Source organism: Salmo salar, chromosome 25, assembly GCF_965601325.2.
Source record: "Salmo salar chromosome 25, fSalSal1, whole genome shotgun sequence".
In the NCBI taxonomy this organism is placed as follows: domain Eukaryota; kingdom Metazoa; phylum Chordata; class Actinopteri; order Salmoniformes; family Salmonidae; genus Salmo; species Salmo salar.
This window is the reverse complement of record NC_138315.1, coordinates 2453462-2469164: the sequence shown is the minus strand read 5'-3', so window position 1 is coordinate 2469164 and position 15703 is coordinate 2453462. Positions and strand designations below refer to the sequence as shown.

Genomic DNA, 15703 nt, shown 5'->3' with positions numbered 1-15703 from the left:
GGATGATATATGATTGGTCTAATTATTTCTTATTCACCATGCTTTCTAAAGCATATCAATTTTGTTAATACAATATAATTAAAACACGTCAGAGCACTACAAGTTGCTGGCTGTATTAATGACTATGAAAATTATTTTAATTAAGTAGCCAATTATAGAAAAATCCTAACCATGAGAATTGACATTTAAATTAATTTAATTGAAATTGCTTTTCAACATTGTTTTATCAAAGCTTTATGGGGTGAATACATTATTACATCAAACAATATATGGTGTCATTGATCATGCAGAAGTCTTTTGAGGTGATTACAGTTGGACAGTACTCATTTGTTTGCAACACTAATTTTCTTGGCAAGACTGGCAACCGACTACATGCCATGACGGTTGTCAGGGTTGATCATTGCAACACTGTTCTACTGTTCTAGGGAGAAATGACAACATTTACACATGTTTTCCCACAATCAGTTACTGTAATTCTACTTTAATTCTAACAAAAAACATATCCATCTTCATTCAACCCATAAAACACTACTTGCCAAGAGAAGCTTGATAGAATGGCACTTATAAGACATAAGGACATTCATTGTTGTTCAAAATAAGGTAGAAAGAAATATTTCATGCTTTTCCTGCCAACGTGCTATAAGGGCACAGGATGAGACACAGATGCAGACACGGGAGGCAGATGGTTCGAGTCTCTGATATTTATTATAATCCAAGGGGCAGGCAAGAGAACGGTCATTGACAGGCAAAAGATCTTAAACAAGGTCAGAGTCCAGGAGGTACAGAGTGGCAGGCAGGCTTGAGGTCAGGGCAGGCGGTATGGTCAGGCAGGCGGGTTCAGAGTCAAGGCAGGCAAGGGTCAAAACCAGGAGGACTAGCAAACAGAGAGATAAGAAAAAGCAGGAGCACGGAAAACCACGCTGGTTGACTTGACAAGACAAGACGAACTGGCAACAGACAAACAGGGAACATCAGAGTAAATACCAGGGACTAATGGGGAAAACGGCTGACACCTGGAGGTGGGTGGAGACAATCACAAAGACAGGTGAAACAGATCAGGGCGTGACACGTGCACTGATACATTTCAAGCTCTTGTACTACTTTTCAAGGCTTGACATAAAGAAAATATACAGAGAAACCATGTTGTCTGCAATTGGTAAATTCTCATGTGATGGCTTGTAAGGTATGATAGAGCTACAGGCACTAACACCACAGTACATACTTCATCTGGACAGCTGCATTGGATTGAGAATAACAGTGGGTATCACACAAAACATGGTGGTTTTTTTCTTCTTCTAAGGGCACTGTGCTTTGGTAAAGGGTCAGATTTATCAGGAAATGCCCATACAGCTTGCCAAGGCAGTTACATAATTTCTTCATCTCCACCCCCCTCCTCTTTTATTCTCCTCTTCAAGAAAGCTAATCGGAGTGATATTTTAAGATATTACAAGTGCAATGATTTGCTGTCAACCCATGCAAAAAAAATTATAGTGGGCATACGCCCGAGTGGCGTAGCACTGTATCTCAGTGCTAGAGCTGTCACTACAGACACTCTGGTTCGAATCCAGGATGTTTCACAACTGGCTGTGATTGGGAGTCCCATAGGGCGGTGCACAATTGGCCCAGCATCGTCCAGGTTTGGCCGGTGTAGGCCATCATTGTAAATAAGAATTTGTTCTTAACTGACTTGCCTAGTTAAATAAAGGTTAAATTTAACAACAACAAGAACAACAAAAAATACTATTGTGACATTTATTGTATATAATGAAATCTTAATATGGTGCATATTTATGCAAAAGGTTAGCGACATAAAGGGCAAATAGGTTGCCTAGCTATGAATTTTAAGCGGCTATTGATTTTACACTACAAGCCCCCTCTTTCCCTAAACTATAATTTTGAAAAGGCACACTGCTTATCTTAAAGCTGATCTGACACACAACTAGAATGCGTTTGGTGTTAACTCAGAGTATGTTCTGTCCCTTCCTCGGCCATCATTGTAAATAAGAATTTGTTCTTGACTGACTTGCCTAGTTAAATAAAGGTCAAATAAATAAAACATTTAATAGAACCATTTACACATGCACAATAAATTTTAACTGTCTATTAATGGGTTATAAATTAAAGTTATTCAATTTTTCCGCAATGTGTTACTTATTTATGATTGTGCATTGCATGTATAGATGAGAATCAATGCAGGTTGCTTAAGAACTTATTTTATTGTTACAAAATGTCATTACATCAAAACAAATACAAATACAGTACACTAATGGTTTTTGGTTTCCCGTTGGTGGGACACATTCATTGGACAACATGTTGCTTGGCTATTTTCTAAAGTAATGGAAAGAAGGCTTTGAAATCAAGTTGGCTGTACATTAATACCAACATATACCTCCTGATGATTGAATTATAAATACATACTGTTTGTGTAAATAATTAACACTAGAGATGTGTTATTATATATTGTCTAACTTTTAAAGATACAGCTCTGTATCGCCATCCTACAGTTAAGTGTGTCACACAACTTTTATCTTAGTCTTATCCCATTCGTCACAATAGACTTATGTTGACGTACAGTGGGGCAAAAAAGTTTTTAGTCAGCCACCAATTGTGCAAGTTCTCCCACTTAAAAAGATGAGAGAGGCCTGTAATTTTCATCATAGGTACACGTCAACTATGACAGACAAAATGAGAAAATAAAATCCAGAAAAATCACATTGTAGGATTTTTAATGAATTTATTTGCAGATTATGGTGGAAAATAAGTATTTGGTCACCTACAAACAAGCAAGATTTCTGGCTCTCACAGACCTGTAACTTCTTCTTTAAGAGGCTCCTCTGTCCTCCACTCGTTACCTGTATTAATGGCACCTGTTTGAACTTGTTATCAGTATAAAAGACACCTGTCCACAACCTCAAACAGTCACACTCCAAACTCCACTATGGCCAAGACCAAAGAGCTGTCAAAGGACACCAGAAACAAAATTGTAGACCTGCACCAGGCTGGGAAGACTGAATCTGCAATAGGTAAGCAGCTTGGTTTGAAGAAATCAACTGTGTGTAACGGCTGTCTGGAAGAGGGAACCAAGGTGCAGCAGAGGATGTGTTCATCATTAGAATTTTAATTCAAAAAACAAGAGAACACTACAAAAATGAACAAAAACGACAGCAAACAGTCCTGTTAGGAAAATACTCAAAACAGAAACAATTACCCACAAAACCCAAAGGAAAAACATGCTCCTTATGTGTGACTCCCAATCAGCAGCAACGAGCTTCAGCTGTGCCTGATTGGGAGCCACACACATGGCCCAAAACAAAGAAATACCAAAACATAGAAAAAGGAACATAGAACGCCCACCCAATGTAACACCCTGGCCTAACCAAAATAAAGAACAAAAAACCCCTCTCTATGGCCAGGGCGTTACACTGTGGGAGCAATTATTAGGAAATGGAAGACATACAAGACCACTGATAATCTCCCTCGATCTGGGGCTCCACGCAAGATCTTACCCCCTGGGGCCAAAATGATCACAAGAACGGTGAGCAAAAATCCCAGAACCACACGGGGGGACCTAGTGAATGACCTGCAGAGAGCTGGGACCAAAGTAACAAAGCCTACCATCAGTAACACACTACGCCGCCAGGGACTCAAATCCTGCAGTGCCAGACGTGTCCCCCTGCTTAAGTTTAGGGAAGTGAACGTATGGGAAGCAATCAGTTTTATCAGTCAATTTCACACTTCACCTGTCACAGAGTACTCATTTATGACAACCGTCTTCAGATCCAATAAGTACCTACCCAGTACACAAACAATGTCCTCCTGCTTGCTATTTTCCACTTTCCCTACACCCAAAGCTATAAATTCCTACCACAAGCAGGTGAAAAGAGTTTGCCTTTCAAGACATGATCTCTGCCGAGTAGCCCCCACTCATAGGACCGCTATACGCCCTTGTCAGGCCGCTTTTGCATCTCTGGCATTTAGCCTCCAATCAGAAGACACCTACAAGCCCTAGGAAAACCATCTAGCCATGAGTTAATATTAATTATACAGCGGGTGGGTCTAATCCTGAATGCTGATTGGTTAAAACCACATTCCAGCCGGTGTCTATTTTACAAGTTACCACCAGCTAAATCTATGACGTTAAAATGCCTATTTACTCTGTTCCATCTGACTGCGCAATCCACTGTCTCATCAACATAGCCAGGAAATGTATATACTTGATCTCCACTATAAAAAGCATCTAGACATTATCCCACATTTCTTTTAGACTAACATTTAGCAGAGATTTGTATAAATCTTGCTGTCTGTCTCTCCGACATTTGCAACATCGTTTCAATATTCAAATTCGATCTCCTGCCGTCCCATAGTAATGAACGTGTCGGGAGTCGGGACAAGACAGAAAAGCAGGCAGCGTTTCTTAGACAGTCGAAATCATGAATCAGCTGGCATAATTTTTATGTATATATACAAAGAAATGTAAATTGAAAAATGGTAAACAAAACTAAGTCTTTCCAGCTTCTGTTTGAAAAGATTGTGTTGGACATGTCGTTGTCTAGCTCCTCTGAACAAGTGTCCTGACGAGAGAGCACATTTTCTATGCCAAGCGAAATCGCGCCTCATTAGCTCATTGTTATGGATGTCTCCAAATAAATGTCACTAGAAAACCGCTTAAACAAATGCAAATGCCGCTACTGTTGTTATTCTGGCTGCTCTGTTTGACGTGACTGTAAGTTAGCCGTAGTTGGCTAGCTACCAAGCAAGGGATAAGAACGTTGCCAGCCAGTATAGCAATGGAACATTTAGAATGAACAACTGGGTCGCTCGCATCCATGGATACAGAACAAAAAGACTGAGCAACTGGGTCGCGTCTCTGACAACCAAACCGATAGAACGAATGACCAGCCGGCTTGGGTAGCAACCCTAGATTTGTGTCGGGACTAAATCTTGTGGAAGGATGAAATAGTATGAATAAATTCAACAAAATAACGTTTTTAATTAAAATATGTCAATCAATATTTGAATATGTTGGTAACCCGCTATATAAAAGTGATAATACCAGAGAAGCCGGTGTTTGGAGGATATATTGGCACGGTTGGCCAACACCCGTGCCAATATATCCTCCAAACACTGGCTTCTCTGGCAATATCACTGAGAGACAATAGCAATGAATTTGTCTAATCTTAAATTGGGGGACTGCAAGCTTTTTTTTTAATTGTTTCTATAAATACCTTACATTTGTTGTGGTTTTGTCATGTGTAAATGTGGGCTATTCTTTTGGTGCTGAAATCCGCCCACACTAGTCACCACTCAACTCCATCGTAAATCGTGGCGGCAATGGCTAGCCCAGGCTCTGTATTCACCACTCCATGTGGATGTGATAGTCATGGAGGTATGTAACGTTACATTCACTTACACCAGATGAGACTTTGCCTATCTGTTCTTTCTTGCACAGTATTTACTTCATTTCAATGTAACATTATTGTTTCAAACAGGGCCAGAAGTGAGACACTACAACGGGCCAACGGTGCCAAGTTTGGGCCGCATTCAATGACAGAGCACTGTATATAAAATAATGGGTGCCAAGACCTGAAGTCGACAGTGGGGCGATTGCTACCTTCCATTCTGTCAAAACGTCTTTACATCGCCACAACCTGGACTGGGGCAGGGAATAAGGGCTGTTTCAGGGACTTATTTCTGAAGACCATTCTTCACAGTAAGCTTTGATATTATTAAATGAGTTACACTGGTTTTCTCTACTTTTGAGTAAATTAAAATGTAACTCAATGTTCTTTCTTTGTGTATAGGAGCCATTCAGAAGAACCCTGCAACCTGGGATGCCACAGATGAGGGGGTCCAGATTCATGTCACCTGTTACCTTAAAGGGACCTCCGATTGTGAAGGCGGGAGGCGGCGGCGCACAAGGAAGAGGGATCTGCTGCAGTGAGGGTCAACATCAAGTCTCGGACCGCCTGTCTCAAAGCCACCCCTTTCTTATGTCACCTTACTGCACTACTAATGTATTTACTTTCATATAACTCTATGCTTTATGGTATGTACCTTATTCCACTCACAATGTACATGGGCAAACAATGTCCATACTATTATCCCTAAAGTTTTTATTTGTATTTTTTATCTGCATGCCTCATACTTGATTTAGTCGTTTTCTTAGTGTTATATAATTGCAATGTCAGTTATTTGATTGCTTTTCTATGTTACTTACTGGATTACTATGTCACTTTTGTCACAATTGCACTGTTTGAGAAGCCTGCAAATACATGACAATAAAATTAGATTTGACTGGATTTGGATTGGTCATCACCAGTGGATCCAGGTGACCAGGACTGGCCCTCATTATCTGATATATACTGCACACACATAATCATTTACAGTACTTTTCCAGAAACCTTTTTCAAATGGCATCCAATGTATCTTAAATAATACAAATAAATAAATAAATAAATAAATAAGTGGTGACAGGGAGTAGGCATGGCACTGGCTTGATGCTGAAAAAAAATCGTATTTCTTCTGACTGGTGTCACTGGTCGGGAGAGGGCGGGTGTGCTTTGTTAGGAAAACCACACATGAACCGCAGGAGCACGGCTGATGCTTGACAAAGCCGCCTATCGCGGGCGCCGGGTGAATAAGGACGATGAGCAAAATAGCTGTTGCATGGCGCTTGACCATTCTGGAGGGATGCCGGCCTCCCAGATACTCATTGCCGGTGCAGAATTTCATTGATATAATTTCACTAAAATGTGATTTCGTAATATAAACCAATCGAAAAAGGTATAATACGTTTGTTTGATTTCAGTTTTCAAAAGTGCATTTAAAGAAGACAAGCGATAATTGCGTGGAAGTAGGGCTACTTTTATCAGTTAGTATGTTTACTTAACAGTCACTTAAAAATGTGTTACAATCATTCCCGGTCTTCCTTACTTCACTGTATTTGCACTCAATGTCCCTTGACGCATGAGATTACGTATGACATGCAACATCTCAAAAACATGTTTTAGATTAAAGAAAGCCATATAAAATAATGAAGTGTTATATAATATGATATAATGGCTTGTAATAATTGCCTAACTAAATAAAGGTTAAATAAAATTATAATCATATTTAAATCCTGTCTGTCTTTTCTTCAAAGGTTTCCACTGTCCCCTAGCTCCTCCCTCTCTGTACCTTGTGACAACCACAACTCATCAACAGAGCATATGCGGAGCCGCACTTATCTGCTCATTCTCCTCCTGTCATTCCGCCTTCTATCTTTGATCATTGTCCCACCGCGCTCAGCCCAAACCCTCGCTCACCACGTATTTTCAGCATCTCTTTCTACTCCCCAACTCATCAGAGGAGCTAAACTCCCGTGGAATCTTTCATTTGGAGTTTCTCGACTGCCGCACTTTTTTCCGCAGGAGTGGTTTTTATACTTTGAACTTACTCTTCTTCCCCTAGGTGACCATGGCCGTACCGGCTGCTTTGATCCAGCCAATCCCTCTGGTCCAGACGCCTTCGATCTCCACTCCTTCCGCGACCACGTCCCCGCCGTCAACAACTTCTTCCCCGTCTCCCTCCGTGGGCCCATCCGGCCAGAACCTGTTCCGCACGGAGCTCCTCGCCAACAGTAGCCCCGGCATCTCGACCCCGACCGGGACTCTGCCCAGCAAGCCAGTCTACTCGACCCCGTCGCCTGTTGAAAACACCCCGCAGAACAACGAGTGTAAAATGGTAGATCTGCGGGGGGCGAAGGTGGCGTCTTTCACCGTGGACGGCTGCGAACTCATCTGCCTGCCCCAGGCGTTCGATCTGTTCCTGAAGCACCTGGTCGGAGGACTGCACACCGTGTACACCAAGCTGAAGAGACTGGAGATCACGCCGGTGGTGTGCAATGTGGAGCAGGTCCGCATCCTGCGAGGTCTAGGGGCCATCCAGCCAGGAGTCAATCGCTGCAAACTCATCTCCAGAAAAGACTTCGAGACTTTGTACAATGACTGCACCAATGCCAGGTGAGTGGAGACATGAGAGATGCTAATTTGATTTATAGGTTTTACGCAGGCAGAAGCTTAGGCGTCAAGGTAGAAAAACTCTAACACAGGAAGGGGGAGACATTTTCCATTTTGTGGAAGTCATATGTTTGAGATGTCATTTAGCTGTAATGACCGAACTTTAGGTCATTTTTGTAATACTCTATTGTGCCAAATCTGACTATAGGCCTATGCTGTTATGGCGTTTTTAGTAGGCTAAACAGGGAAACACAGATGGACATGGCGAGGGCGCACCGCTCGAAAAGTTGTGGCAGGTTGATGGCAATTGCATTTATTCTTATTGCAAAGAGTTGTGTCAGTGACTTGCTCAATCCAAACGAATGTTAAAACGCAACAGTCACATTGTAGTCATTTGAAAGTGTTACTAAATTAGGCTACTTGAGGACTTTTTCATGGCCTGAAATTCAAGTGTCCAAAACCCACAGCAAGTTGAAAACCATTGCCTGGAGGGAAAGCTCACACATGAAAAAATACTAGTTTACTATAGAATACTACACGACTTACTATAGAATTGTGTAGTATACTATAGTAAATACTACATTATAAACCGTATACCACGGGTATGACAAAGCATTTATTTTTACTGCTCTAATTACGTTGGTAACCAGCTTATAATAGCAATAAGGCACCTCTGGGGTTTGTGGTATATTGCCAATATATCAGGGCTAAGGGCTGTGTCCAGGCACTCTGTCCAGGCACTCAGGCACTCTGCTCAAGTATACATCAGACTGCAAAAACACTACAGTCAATACTACTGTAATGTCTTCAAAAACACTACAGTCTGCAAAAACACTACAGTAATTACATAGTATACTACAGTATTTTAATTTGCATAGACCCTGCCCATTACCCTCCCCGTATCCAAATTTGTGCCACCCATAACTGAGCAACCTACATGCCAAATATAGACTATATTATGTTCCCTACAGGTTATAGAAAAGAGCAGATGTTCTGAAGTATACATTCAGACCTCAACCCTACTTATCTACTCAACCTACAGGTTATGGAAAATTTGCTCTTTGAGTATTTTGTCCAGTAGTTTTCTTTTTAAGGACAAAGCCCCCACTGTTTTGTAAAATATAATAAAACCAAAATGCTACATTACTACAGTAATGTCTTCAAAAACATTATATTAAATACTACAGTCTGCAAAAATACTACAGTAAATACTACAGTATACTACAGTCCACAAAAACAGTAATTACTATAGTATATAGTCAAGTATACTACAGTCAGGTCCGCAACTCTGTGTGTGAGCATTACCACATTTCCACTCTAAATTAAGCTCACCATTAACCCTACTTTATTTTTAAATGACATTGAAATAAAAGTAGGTTATCCTATATCAGCTGTCCTAGCCATAGGGGCAATCATTTAAATTCTTTGAACTTTAAATTAAGTAAACAACATTTTAAAACATTAGACCATAGAGAATTAAAATAATTGGATTTAAATTGCTTAATATACTGTTTGTCTCCAGATTAATAAATACTTTTCATAGGGAAGTCAGTAGTTTATTTTGTCCCTAGTTAAAATTTCACCTGGATCATTACAAAATACACTTTCATTTGCAAGCCATGCTAATGTGTAGGAGGATTTTATGGGTGACAGATTTAGGTAGAGATCAATATTTGATTTAAAGCCATTTTTAGTGTGCTGTTGCTCATATGCTGTGATGTATTGCTCAATCTGATAGGATGGGTTGAATCAGGCCAAATATGCCATCTAATCTGTTGATTGATTTAATATTGATCTCCCATTGCGAAATGAGCTGGAAATGCAAATATGATGGAAAGCAGACATAGATATTTTATGGCGGTTACGAGAGAGTCTTTGAGGCCTTAACATGAATGCGCTAAGCTGTAGGTCACTCTGGATAAGAGTATCTGCTAGATGACTAAAATGTAAATGTAAAAACATCACTATCTGGGCGCAATGTTACGTCAGGCGCCATTGTTATGCACAATGTTACTGGTGTATTTGAGAATGATGTTGAGTGTGTAAGATAATTGTTTTATTACACTTTGCTGTAAGACACACTTGCTTGCATAAACACAAATATGTGGATGGACTCACACACATTTTATTGTCGCAAACAAATAGGAATTTATGGGTGGGTTCACATAAGGTTTACATTTCTGAATTTAAATATTCCGTTTTTTGCAGGATAATCAAGAAAAAGTATTTTCTTGTTTGCTGCTATTGAATCAATATTCTGAAAATAATGTACTGAAGGGTTATTTACTTTTTGAAAGTACATATGCATTTGCTCACAATGCATTCTGAGGAAGACACAGCAATGTTTGCAATGTATATAGCAGAATATGCAAACATAGAATTTTGATATTTGACCATGTGTATGGGCCCTGTATACTGAAGATCGTTAGTTATTTATTAGGATTGAAAATGCATGGCTTTTATCAAATGATGTTATCAGCTTTCATCAGTGTTTTGAACTTCTTTTCAATGCTCTATTCAGATATGCTGTGTCTACATGTTGATACCAATGGATTCATAAACTACTGTATTTCCACATTTTATCTCTACATCTGTCCTTAACACTAGTTTTATCCTACACCCTATTTATTCACATTCACAGACACTCAATTCACCTTACCCTCTCTTATCATGCAGCATTTACACAAACCTAACAGGAACTGTGACCTCCCCTTCAGATAGAGTTCTGGAGCAGTTCTAGACAACTCTGGTTGCTATCCCCAATGAGTTTCACCTCTCTGAGTGTGTGGTTGAACTCACCGGGTTGTGAATGAGGAGGTGGGGAGCGGACGGACGGCCAGACACACACACACACACACACACACACACACACACACACACACACACACACCCTGCCTGTCCCATTTGGAGAATTACATCATAGGTTTGAAACAGAGGCATCTGTCCACTGGATATAGGCCTAGTCAGGTGCTAACTTCTAAAGAAGAAGAGTAACTTGTATTTACATTACTTGGTTGACCTATTTCTGTTGTTTGGAGCTCAGTCAGGGAAGTTGTAATTTAGAGCAATGTAGTCCATTGTAGCTTTTTAGTCCACCAAAAAAGTAGGCCCATGTAGGACAATGATATAGTTTATTCAACATTAGTGCAGTGGCCTTACATAGTTTAGTTTTTTTTATCCCAAGTCCTTTTCACAATGACGTTATAGTCTTTCATGCAGTGGTGATTTTCGGTGACAATGGTGTTCATAATAGTCCTGTACCAGTGGCGCTCTGTGACGTTTAAGATGAGGGTGATTCTTTCTTTATGAGCATGGCCTTATTTCTATTACAGCATATTGGATGACTGTCATTCATATTCCATTCACCCAGCTCAATGTAACATTGATAGGTTTAGGCTACTACATGATATTCCAATTTTCCCTGTACCCATCATGAGGTTGCTACAACCTAGCCTATGAATGAAAGTTTACAATGTAGGTGCACAGGTCGAGAGAATTTTGAGTAATCAAGGTGACAGACATTGACACATTTAATATCTCCTTGCACACTCTTGTCTGCATTTAGCTGGTCTAGGGTGTAATCATTAGTCTAACAGTTGCAAATGTTTATCCCTGTTTCGTTCCGTTTGCTTCTGTTTAAGAAACGTTTTTCAACAGAATCAGCAGAAGGAATACACACCTGATCACACGCAAACACAGTTCCCTTTCATACCAGATACATACAAACAGCTCGTTGTATTTATAATTCCTTCTCGCAAGTATCTACGAGCTCTCCTCCTCTCACCTTATCCCTTTGCTTGTGGACTTCAGTGCACAACACATCAGCTGTCAGTTACCAGGCGAAAAAACCTCTACACACAGCCTACATCGTTGTCACGTCATAGTCAGCATAGTTACTAGAACTAACACGTTAGTAAACCTGCTGCAAACATGCAGTACTGTGTAGTCAGCAGCAATCAGTTTAGCAGTTACACTGGCAGGCCCCGGTGGCAATAAAATAATAAAACCAAAAGATTACCTTGACTTGGAAGAGTTCAAGTGTTGGATAGCCATAGCCAGCTAGCTAACATAACATCTCTCTATGTTTGAGCTGGGTGTTTGAGTAGGCTAGACGAGCTATTTGCATTTGACACTAGCTAAGTAAGTGAACGTGAAAAAATATATACTGCGAAATATACTGTAGCTACCTCTCTCCCTCTCTCTCTCTTTTGCCTCTCCTTAATTTTGGAAGAAATTAATTTGTTCAGAATTGTTCAACTATTGTCTTTCTTTCTCTGTGTCAACTACTCACCACATTTGATGCACTGCAGTGCTATCTAGCTATAGCTTATGGGTGTGGCAGGTAGCCTAGTGGTTAGAGCGTTGGGCCTGTAACCAAAAGTTTGCTAAATCGAATCCCTGAGCTGACAAGGTAAAAATCTGTTGTTCAAGGGCAGAACAAGGCAATTAACCCACTGTTCCTAAGCCATCGTTGTAAATAAGAATTTGTTCTTAACTGACTTGCCTAGTTAAACAAATGTAGACTAAAAAATTATGCTTTCAGTACTAGATTCATTCTCTGATCCTTTGATTGGGTGCACAACATGTCACCCTACAGACTGCTGCTGAGGCTGCTGTCGACCTTCATTGCAAAGGTTGTAAATACCGCAAACCACACACCTGTCCAAATGTGCACTTCACATTTCCATATATTAAAACTTATGCCATTAACAGTATCAACATTTCTGTTCGATCCACAGTTACAAGGATGCGTTATACCTTGGGTTGTCCTGAACAGAATGAGCCTATGTTTGTAATATTGTGAAGAAAATTAGCCGCGGAACATGCATTTGAATTCACCCATGACTCCATTCTATGCCCACCAAAATGACAATCTGTTTGTCTGAAGTGCCTTTTGAAAGCCAAACACTGTAAAATCATGTTTTATAACTTAGCTAGCCATGTTGGCAATAGAATACGTTTTCAAATGATGCCCACCTGACCCAGATTGTGATTTGTAATGGAAAGTTTTTGGATTGCGTAAACAACAACCGTAATTATGTGGGCACGCAGGGCTGTGTTCAAAACAAAAAACTACAAGTGTGCTTGCCTCAGTTCCTTAATGGCAAAGCTAGGAGAGCAAATTACTTTGGAGAGGTGTGTGGCCACTCGGCGACACAAGTTAGACCTCTCACTCACTGTAATCGTTTTTTTTTCTTATCTTTCACCTACACCTACTTATTATGTTACTGAATGTATCTAGAATATTTTCAGATTTAGTTATTGACAAATGCTGTGAAAAGTACAGCAAATGTAAAATGCACATAAAATCAACAGCGTAATGTTTGGATTCAGTCGTGTCAGGTGAACTGTTGTGTCCTCATTTTTAGTCTGATAATTGCCCCATAATCTACAAGATGTTCTCTTTCAGTTACAACCATTGTCATGCATATGCTTTTTATAGTTCTTCTGTTAGAATCATTTACATTTGTCCTTATCCATATAAGCCAATTTCCACGAGCGTAAGGGGTTAAAACAACAGACTCAGTTCAGCCACTGTGTAAATAGCGACACGGCATCCCTGCTGGGCCCATGCAATGTTACTTCTGATGTCTGACCAAGATGAGGCCTTGGGTGTAAATATTGCGACTATATGTATTATGCTCACTTTAGATTACAACTTTTTGAGTACGTTAGAATATGTTTTGAGTATGTAACTTGGTGTGTTGTTGGTGGCACTTTATTTGACAGTTCACTTTTTATATGTTTACTCAAGTAATATGGTCATGTTGATACATTATTGGTGTGCTTGCTTTCATTGCTGTGTGATATCCTATAGGTTGGATGCCTTCCGTCCCCAATGCCAACGTCTCGACGAGCTGCATATAGGCTACTGTATCTATTTCTGTGCAGAGTGCAATGATTTTTTTGCCTTTCCTTCATGTACTTCCAAGGGACTCTTGCCAGATTACCTGGGTCACAGACAAATCCTGAGTCAGTTCTATCCCTACTCTCACCCCAGATTACCACTGCCCCTTCTCTTTCACAGATCCTGGATCAGTAATGATACATTCCAACTGTCACCCCTGTTCCTTCACACATAAACAGATCCTAGGTCAGTTATACTCCTACTGTCATCCCTGATTACCACTGCACCTTTTTCTCCTTCACACAGACACAGATCATAGGTCAGTTATAATATTCTCACTCAGTGTTTTCCATAAGCGCCAGCCATCGGCTAAATAGCCAATAACAGACTAATTTTCACACTTCATTAATTAACTAAGCTAATTTTAGTCTGTTGTCTGTCCCACCTCTCGGTACATGTGTAATTTTTGTACGCTCCGGTTGGCAACAGTCAAAAAATAATCACGGTGGAGGGAGAAAATATGTGCATCCTTAAATCCATTTTCCATTCAATTCTGTATTGTTTCTAAACAGTTTCTAAACACTTGATGGAACACAAACTTTTTTCCTTAGGTTTTTGCCACAATAATCTAAATTGAAAGACTAGATTTTGTTTTTGCCACAATAAACTATATGGAAAGAGTAGACTAGATTCGTTTTTCAGACTAGATTACTAATCTACCGCCTTCCCTCAAAGTCCCATCCACAGTGATTGATTGACAGGTCTGAAACCATACCAGCTCTGTGACAACAATCCCACTCAGAGGCCAAACTGTTAAAGGGTAGTTCACCCAAATTACAAAATGACACATTGTTTTCCTTTAAATGTCCACAGCAGCAGAGCCAATAAAATACATTATTTGAAGAACAAAATCATTGTGGCAATTCATATATTGCAGTAAAACTGTAAATATGACTTTAATATCAAGAGAAGACAGGTTTAATGTTAAAAAAAGTAATCTTACTTAGAAAATAGTCCTGATAATATAGGCCTACACAATATCCAAAACAACTAACAACGTACTGAATTCATACATTTTCAGTCATTTTGATTGTAAAGTTATGTCTTTCTACTCAATACCACTACTAATTTTATCAATCTGGAAGGTAAAGTCATTAAAGTATTCAATTATTTAGTGGTGTATTCTGGATGGAATCAAGGCATTGGAATGTAACTGAGGCCTCTAAAATAGAGCTCGTTCTGCATGATTTTTTTCAGGTGGCATTATTTTTTTCACCCCAGCCCAGAACTGCCTGACTGGCTACTTTTACTACTTAGCTGGCTACTCCATATTTTTACGGAAACCACTGCCCACTGTGACCCCAGATTACCACTGCCGCTTCCGCTCATTCACACAGACACAGATCCTAGGTCAGTAGTAATATGCCTTCTATCACCCCCGTCTAACACTACCACTCCCGAGCCCGCACACAGACACAGATCCTAGGTCAGTAGTAATATGCCTTCTATCACCCCTGTCTAACACTACCACTCCCGAGCCCGCACACAGACACAGATCCTAGGTCAGTTGTAATATGCCTTCTATCACCCCCGTCTAACACTACCACTCCCGAGCCCGCACACAGACACAGATCCTAGGTCAGTAGTAATATGCCTTCTATCACCCCCGTCTAACACTACCACTCCCGAGCCTTCACACAGACACAGATCCTAGGTCAGTAGTAATATGCCTTCTATCACCCCCGTCTAACACTACCACTCCCGAGCCTTCACACAGACAGAGATCCTAGGTCAGTAGTAATATGCCTTCTATCACCCCCGTCTAACACTACCACTCCCGAGCCTTTACACAGACACA

The 15703-nt window shown here is 40.2% G+C and overlaps 1 protein-coding gene across 6 annotated transcripts in view; it reads left to right on the top strand.

Moving 5' to 3' along the window:
* The first annotated feature begins 7206 nt into the window (after positions 1-7206).
* Positions 7207-15703, top strand: part of LOC106586049 (dachshund homolog 1) — a 290058-nt gene continuing 281561 nt past the window's right edge. For all 6 annotated transcript variants that reach the window (XM_045707806.2, XM_014172867.3, XM_014172869.3 and 3 more), the window contains exon 1: positions 7207-8000. In XM_045707806.2, the coding sequence (XP_045563762.1) occupies positions 7456-8000 (545 nt within the window). In that variant the 5' untranslated portion in view covers positions 7207-7455. The remainder of the gene's footprint in view (positions 8001-15703) is intronic.